Source organism: Ictidomys tridecemlineatus, chromosome 5 (assembly GCF_052094955.1).
Source record: "Ictidomys tridecemlineatus isolate mIctTri1 chromosome 5, mIctTri1.hap1, whole genome shotgun sequence".
Classification (NCBI taxonomy): domain Eukaryota; kingdom Metazoa; phylum Chordata; class Mammalia; order Rodentia; family Sciuridae; genus Ictidomys; species Ictidomys tridecemlineatus.
In genome coordinates this window covers 110,610,734-110,637,317 of record NC_135481.1, presented here as the reverse complement: position 1 = coordinate 110,637,317, position 26,584 = coordinate 110,610,734, and the positions used below count along the sequence as shown (strand labels likewise).

The window sequence follows — 26,584 nt, the reverse complement described above, 5'->3', positions numbered from 1 at the left end:
TTTAGTGCTCAGTTCTTACAGATTTGACCAGAGAGTGCCCCTTAAGCTGACTCCTGTGTGTGTTTGACTGGTTTGGCATTTTCTTTCTTTTTGAAAGTCTTTATAATAAATGTTAGATTTATAGAAGAGTTATAGAGGTAGTACAGAGAGAGTGCCTGTCTACCTTTAATTCAGTCAGAAGAAGGATTGAGAGATGGAAAACATTAAAAAAGGTCCTAATCAAACTTTAAGAGATGAAAACTAGTGAACTTGAAAACAATAGAAACTAACCTGAAACACAAAGAGGAAAGAAAAGACTTAAAAAATAAATAGCAGTGAGCAGAATGACTTCAGGGAGCCAAATTGCACAAATGTAAGTGCAATTGGAACTCCCAGTGGAAAGGAGAGAGAGAGGTAGGGGCAGAAAAACATAGTTAAGTAAAAAGAAGGTTTTTCTAAAGTAAGTAAAGCTATAAACTTCAGATTCAGTGAAACCCAAGCACAAAAAACTTGGGGGGAAAAAAACTATTCCCAGTCACATAATAATGAAATAACTTACAACCAATGATAATGTTAAAAAAAAAAAAAAAAAACCTATGGGTGAGGGAGACACTTTATATAAAGAGGAACAAAGATAAAGTTAACAGCAGACTTTTTATAGGAAATTATTCAAGTCAGGAGACAATAGAGATTAAAAAAATAAAAGAACCTAGAATTCTATGCCAAACAAAATATCTTTCAAAAATGAAAGTAAAAATCAAGACTTTCAGGGCTTGGTGCAATTCAGTGTCCCAGCACTGCTTTAAAAAATAATTAAGACTTTAAGTTTTATATGCTGAATTTGTCAAGAGGAGATTTACTTTACAAGAGGTATTAAAGGAAATCTTGTAAGCAGAAGAAAGCAATACCAGATGGAATTCTGGATCTACCCCAAGGAATGAAGAGCACCAGATATAGTAACTACGTGGTTAAATACAAAGTACTTTTTACTATTTAAATATCTTCAGAAGATAACTGGCCAATTAAAGCACAAATAATCATGAATTATGGAGTTTATAGTGTTTAAATTAATGATGATAATATCACAAATACCAGTTGACAAATAAATAATGTTGAAAAGTGGGTACAACACAATAATACTGAGTAACTTTAACATGCCTCTGTCACCACTGGATAAATCCTCCAAACAAAAACTAAATAAAGAAGCTATGGATCTCTTACGACACTACTGGTGGGGCTAGCTTGCTGAAGACATCCCCTCCCGCAGTGACAGAGCCTCTGGATCTGTGGTCGGTAGAGTTTCTGCACCTCGCGCCCCAGCAGGTTGTTGACATTGGAAGAAGAAAATAAACAGAAAAGGAAGGAGAAAGAAAGGGAGGAAGAAAAGGTAAATTAACATGATGGATTTCTCCAAGCTACCCAAAATAATCGATGAAGATAAAGAAAGCACATTTGGTTATGTTCATGGGGTCTCAGGGCCTGTGGTTACAGCCTGTGACATGGCAGGTGCAGCCATGTATGAGCTGGTAAGACTGGGTCACAGTGAGTTGGTTGGAGAGATTATTTGATTGGAAGGTGACATGGCTACTATTCAGGTGTATAAAGAAACTTCTGGTGTATCTGTTGGAGACCCTGTACTCCGAACTAGAAAACCTCTCTCCGTTGAGCTTGGTCCTGGCATTATGGGAGCCATTTTTGATGGTATTCAAAGACCTTTGTCAGATATCAGCAGTCAGACCCAAAGTATCTACATCCCCAGAGGAGTAAATGTGTCTGCTCTTAGCAGAGCTGTTAAATGGGATTTTACACCATGCAAAAACCTACGGGTTGGTAGCCATATCACTGGTGGAGATATTTATGCAATTGTCAATGAGAACTCACTCATCAAACACAAAATCATGTTACCCCCACGAAATGGAGGAACTGTCACTTATATTGCCCCACCTGGGAATTATGATACCTCTGATGTTGTCTTGGAGCTTGAATTTGAAGGTATAAAGGAGAAGTTCAGCGTGGTCCAGGTATGGCCTGTTCGTCAAGTTCGTCCTGTCACTGAGAAGCTGCCAGCCAATCATCCTTTGCTGACTGGCCAGAGAGTCCTTGGTGCCCTTTTTCTGTGTGTACAAGGTGGAACTACTGCTATCCCTGGAGCTTTTGGCTGTGGAAAGACGGTGATATCACAGTCTCTCTCCAAGTATTCCAGTAGTGATGTGAATCATTTATGTAGGATGTGGTGAAAGAGGAAACGAGATGTCTGAAGTCCTCCGAGACTTCCCAGAGCTCACTATGGAAGTTGATGGTAAGGTAGAGTCAATCATGAAGAGGACAGCTTTAGTAGCCAATACCTCCAATATGCCTGTTGCTGCTGGAGAAGCCTCTATTTATACTGGCATTACACTATCAGAATATTTCCGTGACATGGGCTACCATGTCAGTATGATGGCTGACTCTACCTCGAGATGGGCCGAGGCCCTTAGAGAAATCTCAGGTCGCTTAGCTGAAATGCCTGCAGATAGTGGATATCCTGCATATCTTGGTGCACGTCTGGCTTCTTTCTATGAGCGAGCAGGCAGAGTGAAATGTCTTGGAAATCCTGAAAGAGAAGGAAGTGTCAGCATTGTAGGAGCAGTTTCTCCACCTGGTGGTGATTTTTCTGATCCAGTTACATCTGCTACTCTTGGTATTGTTCAGGTGTTTTGGGGATTAGATAAGAAACTAGCCCAACGTAAGCATTTCCCCTCTGTCAACTGGCTCATCAGCTACAGCAAGTACATGCGTGCATTGGACGAGTACTATGACAAACATTTCACAGAGTTTGTTCCTCTGAGGACCAAAGCTAAGGAAATTCTTCAGGAAGAAGAAGACCTGGCAGAAATTGTACAGCTTGTGGGAAAGGCCTCTTTAGCAGAAACTGATAAAATCACTCTGGAGGTTGCAAAGCTTATCAAAGATGACTTCCTACAACAAAATGGATATACACCTTATGACAGGTTCTGCCCATTCTACAAGACAGTAGGGATGCTGTCCAACATGATTGCATTTTATGATATGGCCCGTAGAGCTGTTGAAACCACTGCCCAGAGTGACAATAAAATCACATGGTCGATTATCCGTGAGCACATGGGGGAGATCCTCTATAAACTTTCCTCCATGAAATTCAAGGATCCAGTGAAAGATGGTGAAGCAAAGATCAAGGGTGACTATGCACAACTTCTTGAAGATATGCAGAATGCATTCTGAAGCTTGGAAGATTAGAATTGTGATTCCTTTCCTCCTATTCCTCAGCAAGCTCATATGTGTATATTTTCTTGAATTTCTCATCTCTAACCCTTTGCTGCTTTATTGTGCAGCTTTGAGACTAGTGCCTATGTGTGTTTTCTTTTGTTTTGCTGTTTATTTGGTAGGTCTTATACAAAACATTCCTTTCCTCCAGTGTTTGAAGGGCCTCCCTGATACTTTATCTGAAGTGGTGAATGTAGTAAATATGATATACAATGGCTACACTACTGTAAACCTGTATGTAGGGTGAACTCCCTCCTTGTACTAGGTTTGCCCATTCCTCATCTCCATTAAATTGTAAACAGGACTTACTGCATATACTCTCTTTGAGTAGATTTAGAATGAAAGGCCATATTTTTAAACCTTTTGATAGGTACTTTGTGAAATGACTTACTATCTATGTGGTCCACTTTCAGCTTAGCATTTTACTAAGTAACTACTTTGCAGGAAATGTTTTACTTTTAAAAAACTTTGATGGTTAATGTTTCAATTATGCATTTCTTTCCCAGTATAAATCAGGAATATTTATGGGAAGCTATTGGGAACTACATTGTTTTTAAAAAGATATTCATGGAGCTCAGCATAATATATGAATCAGTACCCTCTCAAAGCATGAAAAAAAAGACAGGTGGTCAAACTTCGCTAACATCTTGTTAAACCATACTTTATTTAGCTAGGAAAAATTCAGTATCAAGGACTATTATATACTATATTAAATTACACTAAAACAATCATCGAAAACTTGATCTATATCACATACTTATTTTCCTCAAACATCTTGGAAGCCTAAGTTTTTAAGAATCATGTGGCAATGCGATGATAAGTAAAGTGCCACAGATAAGATACTTAGTAGTGGTTAAAGGCGTTTGCCCCTTTAAGAACCAGCTGAGCTGTAGTGATTCTTGGGGCCAGAGTGACATTATGTTTTTACAAAGTAATAACATGTCACACGCTTGCATGTTTATTTGCTTGTTGAATTTTTGAACAACCAGTTTACCAATTGTAGAGAATATTGCTTTCGTGGTTTTTTTTTCTGACTTGGAGTTTCTCAGAATATCTATGGCCATAGTAGTGTGACAGTTTCCATTCTGTTTAATAGGAATGAAGTTAATTTTTTTATCTGCTGGTAACAGAATCTGAGTCATGTGAAATAAAAGATCATTTCATCCTATCTTTTAAGTATATGTCTAAAAATAATAAATCTCTGTGTTCGTATACTAAGGCACGCTGCAGAACAGCACTGAGAGCAAGTTTCCCATTTACTCTTTCTGACCAATAGAGGTGGCACCATTGCTTCCTTTTTGGGAAAAGGAAAGGGTGTACATGAGCATATCTGATGATTTGATACACAGTGTAATAGCACAAATAAAGTATTATTTTATGCTTCAGTATGTTATTTAATTTTTCGATAATGCATTTCTTTTGGTCTATTAAAGAAAGATGTGTTCAGTAGTGAATTCAGGTATAGTTTTGTGTAAATCTTTGAAGATTGCATATTTTCCAGTAGCCTGCTATTCAGGAAAGATATTCTTCCATAGAACTTTTTTTTTAACCCTTCAGAATATTGACAGATAAGAATTATGCAATGATTTGTTGAGATGTGGACTTAATGGTGCTGCTTAATCAGTTTGCTTCCAATGTAGGAGACTTCCTACTCACAGGTCCTAAGACTAGTGAAAATTAAAAGGATTTCAAAAACTTCTGTTAAATCTACCAGCAAGCTAGGATTGTGATCATAATGAATGACATGAAGAAACTAATTGACCAAGTATGTTTTCTGTTGTACTGAATTTGAAACATGCATTCTTCCTCCTTTTAAGAATGTTGATGTATGAATGTGAAGATGATTGAGAAACTATGCTCAGATATTCATTGTAAGTGTCCCTTCACATATATGTTGTAGAATTCCAAATTAGTCACTGATAGTATTTCTTTAGTAAGGCTGTGTTAAAATTACAGCAATCTTTTAAAAAGATTATGCAGTTCTATATTTATTGTGTTGTACCTCGTCCTAAGTGCAGCCAGTGAAACAAGTTTCATATGTATTTTTCCAGTGTTAAATCTCACACACTGTACCCTTTGGAAATTTCCATCTATCCTAAAGAATGAATAGAAGAGGCCATATATATTGCCTTCTTATCCTTGAGATTTCACTATCTTTATGTTAAAAGTTATGTATAATTATTAAAATCTATGAAAGAATAAAATGGATTTAAATTAAAAAAAAAAGCTATGGAAGTAAAAAATACAATTGATGGGGCTGGGGTTGTGGCTCAGCAATAGATCGTTCGCCTAGCAAGAGTGAGGCGCTGGGTTTGATCCTTAGCACCACATATAAATAAATAAATAAATAAAGATATTATGTCCAATTACAACTAAAAAAAATTTTTAAAAATACAATTGATAATTTAGACTTAACAAACATATATAGAATATTTCATCCATCAATGACTAAGTACACTTGCTTCTCAGCAGCACACAGATCCTTCTCTAATATAAATATGTAAGCTATCACATGTTGGCATACAATTGTAATATTACCTTAATGTAATTTTAGCATTGGTATGGTTATTTTGATAGCTCCCTTTCCATTGATATTAATTTTTGTGTTCTTGCTTTTTTCTTGATTAGACTTGTTTATTTTTATCAAATTTTAATTATTTCTTTATTTCATATATTTCTACTCCTACTCTTATTTTTTCCCGCCCACACAATTTGAAAATAATTTGTTATTCTAGCTTTTTTTCTGATACAAGAACTTTAAGTTATAAATGTGCATCTGAGTACTGTTTCATCCCAGAGATCTTGATATTTTAAGTTTTTGTTATCACTTAATTCAAAGCACTTTTTATTTATTTTCTTCCTTGACCTCTAAAATATTTATAAATATGCCATTTAATTTTGAAATAGTTTATGTGGGGGTGGGGTTCTATATATCTTAAGGTGATTGATTTCTAATGTAATAAATCATGCAGGAAACAGTTTGTATGATTTCAAATTAAAAAAAATGGAAATCCTTTTTACATTGATTGTATTGGTTACATACTAGTCAAAACTGATCAAACTGCATACTTCAAATATGTGAATTTTATTTTACTTCAATTTTACCTCAATAAAGCTATTGGAGGAAAAACAGAAAATGGAATACAGCTGTTTATTGTCTACCTGAGTGGTGTTGATATCACTTGAGAATAGTTACATTTTGAAGATGTGGCTCCTAATAAAGTAGCCACTAAGAGAATACAGCAGAGTTTTAAGACAGAAAAGGGAATAAAATATTTTATTCAAGAGAAGGGCTCTTTCCCATCTTGTAAGATGGTATGTGAAAAGGTTGAGAAGCCAGACACTAAGGAGAAGAAATATGGAGCCCAGAAGGCTGATGCTGTTGGCAAGGTTAAAAAGGGAGAACCTACAGAGGAGAAACCCAAGAAAGGGAAGCTCCTCTGCAGCCGAAACCCAGTCCTGGGAGGAACTGGCAGATACTCCAGGTGTGCTGTGTATTCCTGAAAGCCCACGTACGAGAGGAAGTACTCAGCTGCTAAGTCCAAGGCTGAAAAGGAGAAGGTTCTTGCTACCAGTCAGTGGTGACAAGAACCGTGGTTCCAGGGTGGTTAAGCTTCCCAAAATGGCGCATCTGACTGAAGATGTGCCACGAAAGCTGTTGAGCCACCACAAGAAACCCCCAGTCAGCATGTGGGAAACTGGGAGCCAGCACCACTCCTGGACCATCTTGATCATCCTCACTGGGCACCGCAGAGGCCAGAGTGGTTTTCCTGAAGCACCTGAGTAGTGGCTTGCTGTTTGTGATGGGACTTCTTTCCCTCAAGTTCCTCTGCAGAAAACACACCAGAAATTTGTTATTGCCGCCTCTTCAAAGATTGATATCAGCAACGTGAAAATCCCAAACACCTCACTGATGCTTACTTCAAGAAGAAGTGTGGATGCCCAGACACCAGAAAGGTGCAATCTTCAACACAGACAAGCAAAAGACAAGATTATAGAGCAGCGCAGAAAGTTGTGGACTCACAAATTTTACCGAAAATCAAAGCCATTCCTCAGCTCCAGGGCCACATGTGATCCATTGTGGGTTTATCCTTAAAAACTTCTTACCAAGAACCTAATTAAATAACTGAAATATTAAAAAAAAAGAAGATAGGAACTAAGAATAGATGGAAATAGACAAATAAAGACAAATAGCAATATAATGGAATAATACCTAACCACATATACTATTTTTATTACATGGAAATGGTCTCAACAGCTGAATTAAAAGGCAGATACTGTCAGGTTGGACCTGACCCTGTGTTGCCTGCAAGAAGCCTACTTTAAATATAAAGGCACATAAAGGTCAAAAATAAAAGGGTGAAAAAATATATGTTGTACTAACTCTAATCAAAGGAAAGCTCAAGTAGGTATGTTAATATCAGATGAAGTTGACTTCAGGAAAGGGAATAGTACCAGGGACAGGGAGAGTCATTTCATAATGATAAAGTGTCAGTTCATCAAGAGGATTAAACAGTTCTAAACCTTTATATCTCTAATAATGAAAATTCAGAATTTGTGAAACAAAAACTGAGAAGAAAAATTGGGCAAATCCATAACAATGGTAGGAGATAGCAACATTTCTATCAATAATAAAGCAGTTAGACATAATGATAAATCATTAAGTCCATAGAAGACTTGAACAAGACTGACAAATCTCCCTTTCAACATCAGAGAACACATTCTCTTTTAAAAAATTTTTTTTAGTTGTACATGGACAACTTTATTTTATTTATTTTTATGTGGTGCTGAGGATCGAACCCAGTGCCTCACACATGCTAGGCAAGTACTCTACCACTGATCTATGTACAGCTCCAGCCCCTAGAACACATACTGTTTAAGTCCACACAGTCATAAGATTGATCATAAGCTGATCCATTAAATATAACAGTGGATATTTGGTGAATAGCATATTTCTAAATAACTCATATGTCAAAAAAAGTCAAAAGACAAAAATTAGTTCTTTGACTTAAAATGAAAAGTCAACATTTTTCAAATGTTATGGGATGCCTTAAAAATAGGACTTGGAAAGTCATAACATTAATAATTTCTGAGACACAGGTTATCTATATCCAGAATGAGAGATGATATTGTGAATTCCACAGTTATTTAAAGGAAATGGCATTATGAACAACTGTATGTCAACAATTTGACAACTTAGATGAAATGACCAGATTTCTTGAAAGATTGAAAATGACTAGAGCTCACTCAAGGAGAAATAGGTAACCTGAATAGTTCTATCTCTATAAAAAGAAATTTAATTTGTAGTTAAAACCCTTCCCACAAAGAAGACTCTAGGACCAAGCGACTTTACTGGGGAATTCTACCAAATACAAAAGGAAAAATAATACTGACAGTGCTTCAAAACCTTTGATTCACATTTTCTGTTGTCTCTCTTCTAAACATTTATTAAGTCTGGATGCTATTTCTCTGGGTATTTGTTACAATTATTATCTCTGCTGCGTATTGTGAAATTTTATATTTAAAATATTAAATGTAAAAAACAGATGATGTTTTCTGCACATAATACTTTTTTTGTTTTTGTATATAATGGGTACTACAAGTTATAGTTTCTTTCACTTAGACTTGTGTTGTTATCAATTGGGAATCTTATTTTGGCAAATTTTATGTAAATATTAGTTGCATAGATTATATTTGCTGATGGAAGGATCATTGAAAACTTAATGTCAGCCTTGTTTCTTTACTAATGACCATTTCACTTACTATGTCAAAGTAACTTTCTATTGCACGAAACATGGTGGCATGATATATTTTTTTAAAATATTTTTTGTAGTTGGACACTGTACTTTTATTTAATTTACTTATTTTTATGGTGCTGAGGATCAAACCCAGTGTCTCGCACATGCTAGGCAAGCACTCTGCCACTGAACCACAACCCCAGCACCAGCAAGATATTTTTAATCTGGTTAAATATTACTTCATGTCTAATATATCAGATGGTAAGATATCTTATTGATATTTAAATTGGAAATTCATTATGTTTGTATACAAGTTTAGAGATCCTATATGATATGATTTTTTATAATATTATTACTAGAAGAACATGTTTTGGACATAATCCCTAATTTCTCCAAACTTTGAATTTACTGAAAATTTTGATACCTTCAAATATTCAAAATACTGTTTCTTTGATGTTCAGTTAGTTTTAACATCTTTGTGAATTATTTTCTACATTTTTTCCATGGTGTTTGTATGTGAGTATTTCCAGTCTACAAGGAATTCTGACTTCTGCAGAAGAATTTCCCACATTCTTCATGTTGATAGGGTTTTGATTTTCAGGAGCCCTTCCCCTTTTTGTTATATGGTATTTCTCTGTTGGTGACTTCTCTGATTTGTTGCTGAAGGCACCCACCTTATCATTATTCTCAAAGATTTTCTTTCTTATTTATGATTTCTTTCTTTCTTATTTCTTTCTGATTTTGAATTAAGGATTTCATTCAACACTGAAGATCTTTTTTCCTTAACTCTGGAAGAGTTAATATGAAGGTTAACTCTCCTTTCCTTAGTTCTCTGCTGTGCAGAAAGGAGTGAGTCCTGGAAGAAAGAGTTCCTCCATTCTTTACCCATGTGAGTCTCTGATGTAAAGGTTGATTCCCTTCAGAACTTTCCCCCCATTCAATCTATTCACAGATATCCTCATCACATACTCTTATGTTTAATAAGACATGACTTCGTGAACACGTTTTCCCACACATATTGAGTTCACCCAGTTTTGCTCTGGGATGAACTCTGAAGGGTCAGATTTGGCAGAAGTTTTCTCATCTTTGTTGTTTTCCAAAAACTTCTCCTATGCATGAGTGTTCTGATGTAAGGGCTGATTCTTGGTGACTGAGTGTTCCAGGTATGCCGCTGATATTTCTTTCTTTCTTTTTTTTTTTTTTTACAAAATTCCCCTGCATTTCTTTTTTCTTATATTGGAGAAAGGTTTGACTAGTAGCTGAAGACAGCTGACGTTCATGAAATTCACAAAGTCTCCTCTCCTTTTCTCAGCTTTTATTTTGCTGTCCTGCAGAACTATTTCTGACATTCACTGCACTCATCCAGCTTCCCTTTGATGAGTTCCCAGTCAAGACACCTCTCTACGTTTGGTATATTCATGTGATTTCTCCCATGCCCGGCTTCTCTTACGTATAACAAATACTGCGTTATTATGGAACATTTTCTCAGATTCATCATGGCCAAAGAATTGCTTCATCTGGCTTTTTTTGGCACCAGCAATAATCTTCCTGTGGCTGAGGGCTTTCTGACTTTGAAGACATGCTCAGGGACCTGCTCCTGCCCACATTTTCTTGCATTTAGTATCAAAGAACAACTCTCACATCCATTTCTCAATTAGATCATTATGATGCTTCCTTTCTCAGCATCTTTTGCTAATAATTAATTTTAAAATAGATTTCGAAAGGTTACAAAGTAAATTAGTCATCTGAGAAATTCAGGGGCACTATCAGAAGAAGGATTAGTTTGGAGGAATGAGATCAAATGTTTATGCTTAGTGCCTTGTTCTAGAAACACTGTGAAAGGACCTGCCTTATGTATAACCTTCCAGACTTTTCCATTTCAGTCTTGATTAACTTTCTTAAAGCATCACTTCCAGGTTAAAGGAACAGCTTTATGACCAGGGCATTAACTTTCCAACTAGCTTTAATTCATGTTGACTTAATGGGGAGCCCAAGACCATAAACATTCAAGCAAACAGTTAAATAGCCATCCAGCAGTGAATTGTCACTGACCTCTGCTGCTAATGTGAATTTTTTTCTATTAGAACCCTTCAATCCTGAACCAATTTCAGACATGGACTCCATCTCTTCCCTATGAGTGACATGAGTTACATTTACATCATGTTTCTCTCGAAGAAGAGGATTCGTGCACAGGTTATGTTTCTTCATTTTCTTTCTCCTTAATGTTTTGATTTTGGAGAAAAAGTGAAATGTCGGTCTTGGCCTCCTGGAAGCTAATCATTTTGGTAATCAACTTTCCAAGGTTCTTCTGGTATCTGTGACTTGGGAATTCTGCTCTCCACAGCTGATCTTACCTCAAGACAAGGTCAGGCCAGGTGTCTGGGCAGGGCTGCATGGTGCATGGGTGGGTTGACCTTGACTGAGCTGCTCTTAGGCCAGGGCAGTGTCCTGAAGATGCACATACTTTACTCTGGGTTTAGGACAGTACCTCAGTACCCAGGTCCTGCTTCTCAGGTGCTTGTCCTCTCAGAAGTACATCATTTCTATAAAGGTTTCTTCTGAAAATTAAGAGTTAAAAATTGTGTCAGAGCTATTAGAAAAATGAGTAGAATGTGTGTAAGAAAAGTACATGCTGAGAGATTCTTAGGGTAGCCAGCAGTAGCCGAAGAAGTGCTACTCATTTTTTAATTTGAGAAAAAGTGAAATGTTGGTCTTGGCCTCCACGTGAGTGTCAGCAAAAACTGTTTAGGGTAGCCAGGAACAAGGAAATATATTAATGGAATAAAAAAGTAATCCATCCACTTATTTAAGGAAGCAACAGATCGCTGTTGAGAGAGTTTTCAGTATACAGTATTGCTACTTCTTTCAGAGAGTTTTATTACAATCCTTGTTCATAACTTCTATTAAGTATAGAGAAAGAAGGGGCAGGGATATAGCTCAGTTGGTAGAGTACTTGCCTAATATTTGCAAGGCCCTGGGTTCAATCCCCCCAGCACCATATACACACAAAAAAAGTTCAACTAGAAGAGACCAAGAAAACAGTACATGCTGAGAAATTCTTAGGGTAGCCAGCAATAGCCAAAGAAGTGCTACTCATTTTTTAATTACCTGTAGCCCAACAACCAAGTGGGTGTCAGCAAAAACTGTTTAGGGTAGCCAGGAACAAGGAATTATATTAATGGAATAAAAAAAAATCCATCCAAAAGGGGACAGATGTGTCCCCTTTTGAAAGTGAGGAAATGGGGCTCCAGAGAGGAACAATAAAAGCAAATAGAAGAACGATAAAAGAATATATGCATGGCAGACTCTTTGTTTACAAAATTCTTTCAACTGTCATAAAAACGTGTTGTTACAGATATGGATTATAGCTGTCATTTCCTACCCATGTGCAGATCTGCGATGAGCATTGCAGTGGAGATTATATTTAATACACTCTATACTTTGATGATTATCCACATTTGATAAGTTTTTTTAAATCCTGGAGCATAAAAAGGTTGAATAATTTGCCTAGAGTGGCACAGTCAGTTAGTACACAGCCAACCAGAGCCATTTGACCTCCAGCTTTACCTTCCTGACCTATTGATAGGCCCTTCCCCTGATTTTTAATAATGTCATGGGCCATATTCGTAACTGACAGAATTGAGGCCAGCGTTCATTCCCCTAAGGAACTTAATTAATTAGCTGGTGAGTTGAAGTCAGGAGTGGGGACATTACACAAATGGACAGTCACCAGTTTCTATATAGTTGCTGGCAGCTGAGTTCAGATTTGGTTCTAAGCTACCTAGTATCCAGAACGCGCAGGGAAACGCAAGCAAGTACAGTAGTCAGAGTTCATACAATTAGCTCTTTTTTTCTGGAGAAATGTAGTCTTGCCTGGCCTGTGACAGTTCTTCATGACGTCTTATGGGGAGAGAATGATGAATCCATACCAATTTCCCAAATAGTTCAATAAGTGTAATAGTTTTGTAGGGCTTCCATGTAGATCTGTGTTTAAGACCAAAACCCATCAGAACAGTTCTGTGAAGGGCAAAGACCAGGTGCTACAAGTATGCAGATCTGGCTCTGTTATGGATAAATGGTAGGCATTTCATATGGATAAGAACAGCTAAGATTTATGCATCTCTTTCTCTATGCTAAATGCTGTAAGAAAGAACTGAGTGAGCATTGTCCCCCTGAATTTGTCACACAGCTGTCTGAGTTATTATTTCAGATCGATCTAAAATATGCCCTAGGAAAGACTAGGAAAAATACCTCAGAATTTTGCTTTCACTAGATGATGAGATTGAGCAAAATTCTTTCCTGTTTCCTTGTATTATTGCTTTTTTAAAATAATCACGTATTTTACTTTCATACTTAGGAAAGCAAGAGATTTCCAGGAACTTAATTTTAGCCTTCAACTTTGAATGATGGAAAAATCAAAGAGATTGATTCATCATAATGGTAATTATGGACTGTTTAACTCAGTCATGCTACTCAGTGTAAGTTCAATTGAAAAATAATTTGTGAATGAATAAGTTAATGGTCATCGTCCTGTATGCTTTTATTTATTACTGTCTCGTCTGACTTGTTAGTTGACGATTAAACATGTTATTTTCCTAAATTTAAATTTCCATTTGCTGATATTTTAGAGTCTTTTTTAAAACACCTGTAGTTGAATATGTTTTGGGTTTTTTGGCTTCTACTTTCAGAGGAAAGGCCAAGGTATAGCAAGGGTGAAGGTTTTCAGATTTCAGTTAGCATCTTAGTTCTTCTCTATAATCAGGAAATTCATACAAATTAAGGTTATTATATTCTGAAACTGTAATCATAGGGCCAATTTGTGGTTTCACCCAGAGAAATTCACACATAAATTTATTTTGTTAGTTCTTCATTTAGAGAATGGCTAGTGCATTTCATTGCAAAGAGAGGAATTGGGAAACACAGACACTGACTTATGGACCATTTAAAAACATGGCTTGATAGAGAAGGTGAAAAAGTATTTTCAGTTCTTTAATGGGCAGATTTATTTGAATACTGTAGGCAAGAAAACTGGTAAGACTTTGGAGGAGGGCGATGCTCCTTCCTAGAGAGATGTGGGCCTAGGGCTGGACACTGGGGATAGGCAGGATTTGGAAAAGTGGCAAAGCCAAGAAGAGAACATGGTAAAAGAAAGAGAGACACCAGCCCCATTCCTCCTTCTGCTAGCTCCTGTGGCCTCTCTGCCCTGCAGGGGGAACTCAGTAGGGATTCAGATGCCTCACCCACTCCACTGCCATAAAAGCACTCTAGGTGGTAGAGACTGTCCTGAGTCATTATCACTCACAGTCCCCCACTGGCCATGGATCAGGCAGGTGAGTGCTCTGTCCTAAGGGCCCTTTCTGCACTTAGACTCTCTCTTAGACCCTCTTACCCAACCATGCTCTGGCATCTGGTATCTGGCGTCTCTTCCTTCCACATCTCTCTTGCCTTCTACAGCACCTACCCTTTGTCTCCTCTTAGAGTTGCATACCTAAATCTGTGGCTGTGATGCAGGGATTGAATTCAGGAGCATTCGACCACTGAGCCCCATCCCCAGCCCTATTTGGTATTTTATTTAGAGACAGGGTCTCACTGAGTTGCTTAGTGCCTCGCTGTTGCTGAATCTGGCTTTGAACTCACCATCCTCCTGCTTCATCCTCCTGAGTCGCTGGGATTATGGGTGTGCACCAGTGCATCTGGCTGTGATGCTGTTAATAAAGCATCTGCCCCTAAGTATAGCTCCCTCCTTTGAATATCGTTACCTCCAGCAACATCAGGGAGAAGAGCAGATAACTATAAATTATGTTCAGCCGAATCCACTGACCTGATGGGACCGAGAATTGGGAAGGGGTTTAGGGCAAGTTTGCTAAGAAGGAAGGATGAGGTTTCAAATTCCAGAGCGAGGTATCAGGGCTTTGCGCTATTAACACCTAGAAACCTTGAAGTATTATGAGCAGGAGATGTATATAATAAAAAGGGTAATGATTCCTGTCCATGTTTGATAGAAATAAGGTTTTATTGGTTCTGATATCTCTATTCAGCTGTCACCTGTTTTTACTCATTTTCCTCTCAATGATAGAGTAAAACTTGATTTTTTCCATTAAGGTAGATTCTTTCCCTTTATTCCCCTACTTTTCTGCAGGCAACTAGAAGAAAATATTAGTCTTCTGAATTTACTTATCCATCTTACTGTGACAACTCATCATTGTCAATGTCACTTTCACTCTCTGTCCTTACAGTCTTTCTGTGTAAACACATTACAGCCCTTTCCCCCCCATCATCGCCTCCAAAAGACATAATCTGTATTTTATTTCTCAAATTAGAGAAGGCTAGCATTATACATTTTAAAAGGCCACTTTGTTTTTTTACCCCCCCCCCCACTTTTTAAAGACATTTTCAGTCCTTGGGAAAATTAATATATGGCCCAGTGAACACAAATCCCCCTTTGCTGTTAAATATGGGACAAGGCTTACAGTCCAGATAACCTGGCATTTTTGTTGTTTTTTCCTTCACTCTCCTGGGTTTGTTACAGTTTCTAATTTGAGCTCACCGTGCTGGCCAGACTCTAGACTACTTCATTTTCAAGAGGATTTCTTGTTGTGCACTGAAACTTAGAACTGTGAACCACAAAAAAAAAAAAAAAAAAAAAAATATATATATATATATATATAATGGAATTTTCAAGGAAAAATAATATATAGTATGATTGGACTTTATGAATATATTTGCTCCTGTGGTGAAAGATGATTACCCTCTCAGGAAATGGCTTAAAACAAAACAAAAAAAAAAGTAGAAAAAAGTAACGGTTCCAGGTTCTCTATATGGCATATCTATATCACATATATTAAGTAGTATGGAAAGTAAAACTTTAAATTGCATGTATGTTTTCATTATAGAACATGAAAAGAGTCATTTTGCTAAGGATAATTTATAAAATAGAAGATGTTTTCTAGTTGTATGGGAAATGTGCAGGCTTGTGGAGTCAGGTTCCCTTAGGGTTTGGATCTTAGCCATTCCCCGAAGGCCCATGTGCTACAGACTTGGAGCCCAGCCTGTGGTGCTTTGGGCAAGTAGAGGAACCTTTAGGAGGTGTGGTCTTGTGGGAGGAAGTTGGGCCATTGTAGGTGTGCTTTTAAAGGGGACGTTGGGATTCTGTCTTGTCCGTCTGTTTTGCTTCCCTGCAAAACAGATGATGAGTTTCCTCTACCACATGCTGCCACCATCATGTATCCTGCTGCCACAGGCCGAAAGCCAAAGGGCCATGTAACCAGGAACTGAAACTGTAAGCCAAAATACAACCTTTTTCTCTTTTGTTTATGTTAGGTATTTTTCACAGTGACAGAATGCTGGCTGATACATTCTTAGCAGTCTTTAAGCTGTGGTCCTCAGTCCTGGGTCCTGTTGGGATACTCCTGGGGAAACAGTTGAACAGAGAAGTGCAGTGAGCCCAACTCTCTTCAAATGGAATAGCCTTGCCTTCACGTCCTCTACACATCGGACTGTCCTGGTTTATAAAGAAGGACTTTCCTAAGAGGCATTTAAAAAAAACAAAACAAACAAACAAACAACAACAATAAAAAAAAACAGCAGTCTGCAAACCACTGATAGAGTCCAAATACACAGGCAATTTCACAACACCTTCCATAGACATTAATAAATGCAGGTAAACACCTAGATCTATGTGTTTTCTGATGATGTTGTGATCCTAATGTGTAACTATTGTAAAATATGTTTTAGTTAACTTATTAGAGGAATAGTGTACATAGAAGATGTAAGATTATGTTTGAAATTAGAATTTCCTGAACATATTCTTTCACTCCGGGGGGGACACAGATAATGCATTTCTCATTGGGTATGAAATCTGATGTCAGTAGAATTATTGAAAGTCTTTGTGAAATGGTAATTTCAGGTTTGACTATTTTGACAGCAGGTGGAGCTAGTTGTAGCAATTCTATTTCTAGGCCATTTAAAAAGCAGCAAGATACATAAAACTTACATTAATGTGTTTGCATTACAAAGCTGTAGGAATAGTAAATTATTAAGTATTAGCTTTGGAAAGCAATCGTATTATTACAACAGCAGAGCCAAGCTGAATAAAAACTTCTCCATCTTTTTAGAAAAGGGGCTTGCATTTGGATGTGTTTTGCCTTGGAAGATGACATGAGGGCATGTGGAGAGGGGTGTGTTTACACAGTGTAATATGTAATCGATGCCTTTGACCCCTAGATATTGACTTGAAAAAAGAAGTTATATGGTTCTGTGAGAAAATAGCATGAAAGAACGATTATACACACAGTTATTTGTGTTTCTCTTTTTAAGTGGTAATAAACAGAATTTAAATCCACATACATTTTCTCCTAGTAAAAACCAAAGAACATTTGATTTTTATTCTATGAGATTGTGGAATAAAGACTTGAATGCCTTATAGCTCCAATACTGATGTGTCATTTGAACATGTAATTTAAAAGATAGCACCACTCATATGGTTCTGTTTTTCATGTGAATCACACATTGAACCATGGAATCGAGCTCCCCCCATCTTTTCTGTAAGTCAGATGCAATAATGAATAAAGGACAGATATTATGCATGCATTGCCTTTATCTCTGAATTTTGTTTGTTTTTTTCACTAGGTCACTATGTATTAAAATAGAAGTTTTTCCAGTTAGAATGGCAATCATCAAGAATGCAAATAGCAGTAAATGATGGCAGGGATGCAGGGAAAAGGAACTCTCACACACTGCTGGTGGGAATGTAAATGAGTACAGCCATTATGGAAATCGGTATGGAGGTTCCTTAAAAAGCTAAAAATAGAACAGCCATATGATTCAGCTATACCACTCTTTGGTACTCATCCAAAAGAATTAAAGTCAGCTTACTTGAGAGACACCTGCATACCCATGTTTATGGCAACACAATTCACAATAGCCAAGTTATGGGATCAGCCTAAATGCCCATCAACAGATGAGTGGATAAAGAAAATATGGTGTGTATACACAATGGAGTTTTTTACTCAGCCATAAAGAATGAAGTTATGTCCTTTGCAGGAAAACTCTAATGGATCTGGAGATCGTAATTTTGAGTAAAATAAGTCAGAAAAGTGTCATTTGTTTTCTGTCACGTGACAGCAAGAGGGGAGAAAAATACACCAGGCAGGTTGAAGGGAGCACATTAGGGCAGAGGAAGATTAGGGGAGGGAGGAAGGAAAGGGGGGAATGTGTTAGTGAAATTTATCAAAGGATGTTTTTATGTACATATGAATATGCCACAATGAATCCTGCCATTCTGTATAATTAGTATGCACCAATAAAGACAGGAGTTCTAAAATGACTGCCAATTTTGCTGGCTATGTGAATAAAAAGTGACCTACTTTGAGGCACTAGTTTACTGAGTTATAAGATAACTTAAAACAAGCATTTTAACTTTTTGCCCCAAACTAGAAATCATCTAGAAAACATCTTCATGGTCGCTCATACTCATTCATTCTTATTCGTCACATTACTTTTTCAGCAAATGCGTGATGAATGCCTGTGTATGAAGTCTAGACACCATGCTAAACTTGGGGCTGAAATTGTGAGCAATGCATACTGTATTCCCAGGAAGCAGACCTGTCTCCAAAGAATTACCATAGATTCTAATTAATTTGACAATTGTGTGTGAGCACCGGACTGTCAGTCACAGCAAAGGGACCCAGTCAAGAGGAACCAGAGAAGACTTCTAAGAGGAGGCAGCGTTTGAATTTTCATGTAGAAGGAGATGTAAAAATTCACTAGGAGAAATAAAGGAGAAGGGACTTTCCAGATAGTGTGTTTACAGGTGCAAAGTTACTGGGTGCTAAAAGCCTCTTTGGAGAGGTATAAAGGGTAAGATTGTGATGTATCTCATTGAACACGCCATCATCAGTGGATAAAGTTTCCATGAGTTTTCAACAACTCTAGATGCTATTTCAATAATTAGTTTATGAAACTAAAGTTATAGATATGAACTTAAGGGAACATGCATGACCTGACTTCAGTTTTAACCTCACCTGTCATTCTGAGGTATGTTCTCTGGTCACAGGAGTGATTAGATGGAATGGAGCAGCATCAATCTCTAAGCAACTACTGGGGGGAAAATGTTGCATATGCTGATTCAATGCAGTACTGTCAGCCCTCTGCATCCGCAGGTGCCAAGCTTCACTCATCCACAGATGGAATAGATTTTTTTAAAATTGCATCTATATCCAACGTGTGCAGACTTTTTTCCTGCCATTATTCCCTAAACAACACAGTAACAACTATTTATACAGAGTTTCCATTGTATTAGGTATTACAAGTAATCTAGAGATGACTTAAAGTATATGGGAGGATGTGCAGAGGATATATGCAAATACTGTGCCATTTTATATAAAGGACTTGAGCATCCTTGGATTGTGGTATCCTTGAGGGTTTCTGGAACCAGTCCCCGACAGATACCAAGGGATGCTTATACATAGGAATACCTGCCAGACGCTCCTCTAGGTGCCGGGACATGTGCCTTGTTGCCTAGAGGAAAGCCAGCTGCCGCCTCCACGTTTTCCTCCTCTTTGGCTCCAAAGCACTGAGCACTTCACACATCCTAACACAGTTCCTCATCTCACCCCAAAGCCTATCTTCCCTCGTCTTTTTATCTCTTTAAATGACTTCTCAAAGTACCTAGCAGTCAGTCCAGAAGCTGCGGGTTATTCTTGACATCTTCTTTCTCACCTGCCACATCCGATTCATTATCAAGTTGTGTCATTTCTATTCTAGAACATTGTGGACACCTCCTCCTTGTGCCCACCAGCACCCCAACAACCACATCTCTTGCCAGTAGTCTCCTAACTGGTCTCCCTTTTTATATTTTTGCTTCTTCCCCAATCCTTTTTCCCAAGACAATACCCTGAAAGATCTTTTGGAAATATAAATTAAATCATATCACTTCTTAATTTAAATCTTTGACTGACTTTCTACTGCAGCCTAAATAAAATCCGAATTATCTGCTGCTGCCCACAGGGCCTGTGGGAGTCCCTGCCCTGCCTCTCTCACCCACCTCGTCTTGCATTACTCTCTCTTGCTCAACATGGTCCAGGCAGGTGGCATCTTCTCATTTCCCCACCTGGCCAGCCCACCACCTTTGCACATGTTGTTTCCACTGCTTGAATTGCTCTTCTTCTCCTTCTTTAGCTAGCTGGTATCATTTCATGATGGTAGCTTAAATGTTTCTTCCTCTTGAGAGTTTTCTCCTCGACCAGAGTCTGTGCTACAAGAGGATTCCAGGGACTCTCTTGACAACCTCCTGTTTCTCCCTGGTTGCTGCAATCTGCAATTATGTGTTTGCAGTTGAACCTGAATAATGGTGGTCTCCCCACTAAATAGTATTACCCTTGAAACTGGGGCCATGTATATTTTCTTCTCCCCACTACTCCCAGAGCTTAATACAGTGCCTGGCACACAGTGGATCTTAAAAAGTTGTCAAAGAGGGCTGGGGGCTGGGGTTGTGGCTCAGCGGTAGAACGCTCGCCTTGCACGTGCTAGACCCTGGGTTCGATCCTCGGCACCACATACAAAAATAAACAAGTGAAATAAAGGTGTTGTGTCCAATTACAACTAAAAAATAAAATATTTTTAAAAAATAGGGCTGGATTGTAAGTCAGTGGTAAAGTATTTGCCTAGCATGTGTGAGGCACTGGGTTCGATTCTTAGCACTGCATATAAATAAATAAAGGTGCATTGACAACTAAAAAAAATTTTTAAAGTTGTAAAACAACCAGAATAATTTAAAAACATAAAGCTTGATTGATTTTTTTTAAAGTTTATAAATCTTTACAAATAAAAGCATGAGAAATTAAGAAAATTATTTCAACATGTTTTGAGCTATAGGAACTGTCTTAGGAATGACATATGGCACAATATTAGTTACCCCACCCAAAGAAAAAGGTTACTTATGGTTATAGTATGATTTAGGGCTATTTTTAAAACAGAGTGATAACTTTTTTTAATGGAAATCCTGCATTATAAAAATGAACTGCTCTTTTTATATATTTAGAATGCAGTTCACTAAAATGTTTAAATTCTTGGCTCTGCTTCTTAAACCTACTACAAAGATCACATTAGAATTCATTTTAATAGACATTGTAAGCACAGTATCCAATCTCATATCATCATGCTGGGCTCTTTTATTATGAGAGTCGCAGGAAGCTGAGCCCCAGGCTGCTGAACACATTGTGGGGTGTATCCACGGCTGGGGATGGTGCCAGCTCTATTGTTTATGTAATATTCTCTCCACCTTTATCTGTGGTGTGCAATTGGTATTGACTTTTGAGAAACTACTTCTCTGACCTGATCTCCCAGTTGGAAAAAAACCTGCCGATATGACATCTGGCTAGGAAAAAAGGGATCAAAGAAGCATAAGGAAAGAAAAAATTATGAGACATCGTTTAATGAGTAGTTTCTTGCCTGTCCTTTAGATCTTTTAGAGAAAAGAGTGTTAAACTTTTTCAAGGTCACCATTCCTTTGTCCCTTGCAATGGCATGGTGGACCCCAAGGGTATCTATCATTTTCACTGTTGATTGCTAGGGCTGGATTTACTTAGCATGTAGCAAAATGTCTCTTTGACTTTGTTTAGGAGTAAATACCATTCTCCAAAATTAAGGTAAAGTTTGATTGTAATATTTATTACTGTTCACATCTGTTTTATTTTTTCTAAAGAGGAAAACAGTCATCTTTGGCAAATTATCTTCCCCAACTTTTAGGTGTATCGCTTGAGGAGTTTTTAAATATCATAAGGAAAAAGAAGGAAGTTCAACTATATCACAATGAGATAAGACACATCTTCACAGCTTTTGACATACACTGTAAGTGTCTTCAGAGTGTTTGAAATGTTTTGATAGAAAGTTTCTGCTAAGAAATTGTGAATGAGAATATATACTCAGTAAACCAAACGTACAGTATACTTGGAAGATTATTTTATTGTAGTCTTTAGCTATTACCTTAGGTATTGGTGTGAATTTTTTTTTCCACTGCAATCTTAAGTTCTTGGCACATTCTAAGGATGAAATAATGTTTGTGGTTATGTAATTGTGCTTGGATACTGTAATGTGTACTCACAGATTGTACCTATATTGTGCAGTTGGCAGCAAAGGGTTGGCTGTGTAGGGATATAGGTCACAGCCAGCTGGGGAGTATGGGAGACCCTGCAGCTGTCTCCTTCAGCTCCTGCTTTGACTCACACAATTGGAAGAGTTGTCTTCCCACACTGGGCTTGGCTGAGAAGGGTGGCCACAGACCCCCCAGCCCCACAGATCTCACCCAGGAGGAGAGGACTTATGGATTAGAGTGTCTCTCCTGCTATTATGAATTTCCCCTCAAAACTAAAATAAAATAAAATTTGAAGACTGAACAGTTTTGACAATTCACAATGACTCAAAGCCCAATTCCATTATTGTAGTCATGTCTGCATCTGGTCCTTTCCCCTGGACTTAGAGAATCAGCAAAATGGCAGGGCTAGAAGTGATGCGAGATCACTGGGACTGCGCTGAAGGGGAGAGTATTGCTAGATTTGCAAATTCTTCCACTGAGACAACCTTAGATTATCTTTTTTTAAGAAAAAAAAATATTTATTTTTTTGGCTGGGCACAATATCTTTATTTTATTTATTTATTTTTTATGTGGTGCTGAGGATCGAACCCATGGCCTCACATATGCTAGGCGAGCGCTCTACCACTGAGCCACAACCCCAGCTCAACCTTAGATTATCTTATCTGTAAATTCAAATGTTAATGTACTGCTTTTCTCCCAATAACATATTAAAATAAAGTTTCACATAAATATTAAGTATGAAATAATAGTTCACAGGGTTTATAAAAATAATTGAACATGATATATTTTGTTTTCAAATAGATCGTGGATTTTTAACTTTGGAAGATTTCCAAAGAGCCTTCAGGCTTGTGGCTCCCAAATTACCTGAAAGGACTGTTCTCGAGGTATTCAGGTAAAGCACCAAATCTTTACATCCATCCACCCTTTGATTTACCATTTGCTTCATGGGTTTTCAGTTTTTATGGAAAATTTTTACTTGTGCAGATTTTTCACTTTGGGACATTTCCATGTCATAGCATCATGCTGTGATGCAGGAAGGAAGCCTGTATTTAGGTATGGGTCCATCCACAGCCTGAGGATGTCCTTAAGGTGGGTGGAGTGCTGCTCACCTGGCAGATGCTTGAAAACATTGTTGGTAGTGGCAGGAAAGGAGCAGGAAGGAAGCAGAACTCCATATATTTATGTGTCAAGCAAAATACCAAAACTTTATTTCTGTTTACCAGGGACACCAGTGGTCTCCTATGGTCTGTATTTGTCAAATGCAGATTATGCGTGGTTCTTGACTTGTTGGAAGAAAAGCTGGAAGTGCCTAGTAATGGCCTCCTCATTGATTTGCTTTCTAATCTGCTGACAGAGATTGTAGTTTACACTAAACTGGTAAAGTCAATTTAAATATTCTATTATGTAGTTCTTAAAAACTAATTCTGACTAAATGGACGAGTGGCTCAAAAGCAGTTCCTGTTAGGAAACTGCAGATTGAAGGTTATGTTAATGAGGAAGCACCTGTGGATGTGAGGAGATGGCAGAACTGTCTGTGCTCCGACACCTAGCATGAGTGCTTCATCAGGCCGTCACCAGGTGTATTAATAAGGGTTCAGCATACCAAGGAGAGACAGAAAACCCTAAATACTAGAAGCTCAAAGAGACGTAAGTGTATTTCTCTCACACATGAATATAGGCAACTCAAGCCTGAGTGATAACAACATAGATATGAAGGTCCTAGGTCCCCCTTCTTGTTGCTCTGGCTGCCCTAATAATGCCTGGCTTCTCCTTCTTGCTTCAAGATGGTTGCTTAAGTTACAGCCATCAAATCTGAATTCTAGGTAGTTAGAAGGAAAGGAGGCAGGAGAGCTGCCCTTTCTTCTAAGGCTATATATTGTTCCTACTTACATCCCAGGACTTACAATGTAGATTCAAGGCTGTGTCTGCAAGGGAGAAAGTAGGAGGGGCTTGGAAAATGTGAGGTTTGCTCTGGAAAGTTATAGGCCCGTTCACAGGTTCTGATACTGAGGAAGAGGGAGAGAGAATGGATACTGGGAGACATCTGGCAGATATTCCCATTTGGGATAAAAGCAATTTAATGGAATCTGTCCAGAAGCCAGCCCTACTCAGTAGAAATAATGAAGCAGGTTATTTGAATAAGGATTTGCACTCATTATCATTAACAGTGACATATATGAAATGCATTGGCTGCAGCACTCACAAACAAGCTATTGAATGAGCTATTGAAGAACAAAGACATTAAAGCCAGATGCATACACAGTACCAAAGGATAATATTACTTGGTTGTGTGCAAATAAGTTCTTTAAAGTATGCTAGTACCTTTTTATATACTTTGTAATGAGATGGGTAATGAATACCAATATTTCTCCCACACAGAGGTTGTTTTTAATAAGAGGGACTAAAAATTGTTACCCATTTTCTTTTTGCAGAAAGACAAGTTGTCCAAACTAGGTGACCTTGATGTGCTAAATGGTTTTAGTAGATGCTATCTTGCAGAGATTTTTTGAAAAATATACTTAAATATAGCCCTTCAAGGTAGAAGCAGTGTTTTGACAATAAGTGAGAAAATAACTGTTTCTGGAAGAAACCTGTTACAAGGAGAGCATTTTTTGAAAGTAGATATTTGTAAATGTGATTTTATTTTTAAAAATAATGTGTCACTTATTATAACTCTTCACATCTACATATTTGCTAATATGTAGATGGACTATCTACACATTAGATATGGAAATGGAATATCCTAACTGGCTTTAGAAAAAAACTTGCAAAATATCAATGGCTTTAGGACATTTTTTTTTTAAATACAAGAATTCAAAAGGTTAATAAGTTTTCAAGAGCAACAAACTGATATAAAATTGATATCAGAAAATATATTAGCTAAATTTCAGTTAGCAATAACAAAATAGTAATAATTAAAAATTGAAAACCTCTAAACCTTTGCCTTATCAGAGGATAGAATTAAAAACTGAGGGTATTAGGGCCCCAATGACTTTTTCTCATTAGTTCTACATAATTTTATGAGGTATCTTTAACAGTTGTTAAAATCATGTATCAAAGCAAATTGAACTTTAAATTGCTCAATCACAAAGGATTAACCAATATGTTCTGAAATAATAAATTAGCTTAAATCACATTTTTTTTTTAATATTTATTTTTTAGTTCTCGACGGACACAACATCTTTGTTGGTATGTGGTGCTGAGGATCGAACCCGGGCCGCACGCATGCCAGGCATGGCGCGCTACCGCTTGAGCCACATCCCCAGCCCCTAAATCACATTATTCTTGTTAAATATTATTAATAATTTCTAGTGACAGCAAAAAGTTATTTGTCATTACTAAATAAAAGACATCTTTATAAAATTCTTGAGAAATCTATATTTTGAGCTACACATAATGTATTAATCTAGTAGCACATGTACATATAATATATAACTACATATACTGTACAAATCTTGTACTACTTCTTGAGAGTTGTGTGCTCAAGACATTTTGCAGAGACCACTATATACCAGCAAAATAAAGCATTTTAGTTGATTGAACATGCTCTATTTAAACTCTCAGTTATATTTGAAAATTATATTGCTATCATAATCCCTCAACCAGAATAAATGATGAATATAAAAAGTATTAAATGAAGTTGGGAATTCAAAAAGGAGAGAGAAATAGTTCCCCTTTGTGTAAATTAAAGCAGGGCACAGAAACAGATGTCTAATATACACATATACACTCCCCTGCCCTGTTTCAGTGATGTGTACAGTTTCCCAGAATAAGAAAATAAAAATCAGCTGCTGAGGCTATTAAGATGCAAACTTTATAATGTTTCTAAAGCTAGACCCACTTTTTGAGAAGCCAGAGTAGCTTTTGATGGAGCTCACCACCCAGGCCCATAATTACCCAGAATAAAAGCTTGATATCTGAAAAGCACCATAAGAAAAAAAAAAAGAAGAGTGAAAATTTTTTATTAGACCAGAGTTCTCTGTGGTTTGAGTGACTAGAGAAATAAATCTTCATACCATTTGAGTCAGTGACTGCCATGTTCTCTTCAAAGAAATTGCTAAAGATCAAGATTGGTCTTTTTCAAGAGTACTTGCCCATATTGCATTTTAATTTAGTAGACCAAACCAAACCACAACAATAAAACCAATCAACCAAACAAGCAAATAAACATCAAAACAAATAACTGAAGAAACTTGGAAAATAGAGAGATTCCAAATAAATAAGCTTATGCTCCACTCAAGGCTTAGAAAAAGAAGTCTAAACTAATTCAAAAGCCAGCAGAAGACAGGAAATAATTAACATCAGAGTAAATATCAATGAAATTGAGAATAAGAAAATAATACACAGGATCATGCAATGAAGAATTAGCTCTTTGAAAAGATTAATAAATTTTTTAGCTGAACTAACCAAAAGAAAGAGAAAAATCTATGAGAGGTGAAAAGGGAGATATTACCACAGAACCTTCTGAAATCCAGCTGATTATCAGATCCTA

General features: G+C 37.3%; 1 protein-coding gene and 2 pseudogenes across 7 annotated transcripts in view; all 3 read left to right on the top strand.

Moving 5' to 3' along the window:
* The window catches only part of Efcab11 (EF-hand calcium binding domain 11), a 156,553-nt gene that overhangs the window by 6,776 nt on the left and 123,193 nt on the right, over positions 1 to 26,584 (top strand). For 5 of the 7 annotated variants that reach the window (XR_013439211.1, XM_078050706.1, XM_078050702.1 and 2 more), the window contains exons 4-5: positions 21,747 to 21,848; positions 22,894 to 22,984. Coding sequence is in view for 6 of the 7 variants with exons in the window: in XM_078050706.1 (XP_077906832.1) it covers positions 21,747 to 21,848; positions 22,894 to 22,984 (193 nt within the window). In the remaining variant the exon portion in view is untranslated. Of the gene's footprint in view, positions 1 to 21,746; positions 21,849 to 22,893; positions 22,985 to 23,315; positions 23,500 to 25,254; positions 25,456 to 26,584 lie in introns of those variants that run through there. The other 2 variants (XM_078050703.1, XM_078050701.1) reach the window with 2 other exon arrangements.
* Positions 1,206 to 5,469, top strand: LOC101966789 (V-type proton ATPase catalytic subunit A pseudogene; annotated as a pseudogene).
* Positions 6,411 to 7,343, top strand: LOC101966505 (large ribosomal subunit protein eL6 pseudogene; annotated as a pseudogene).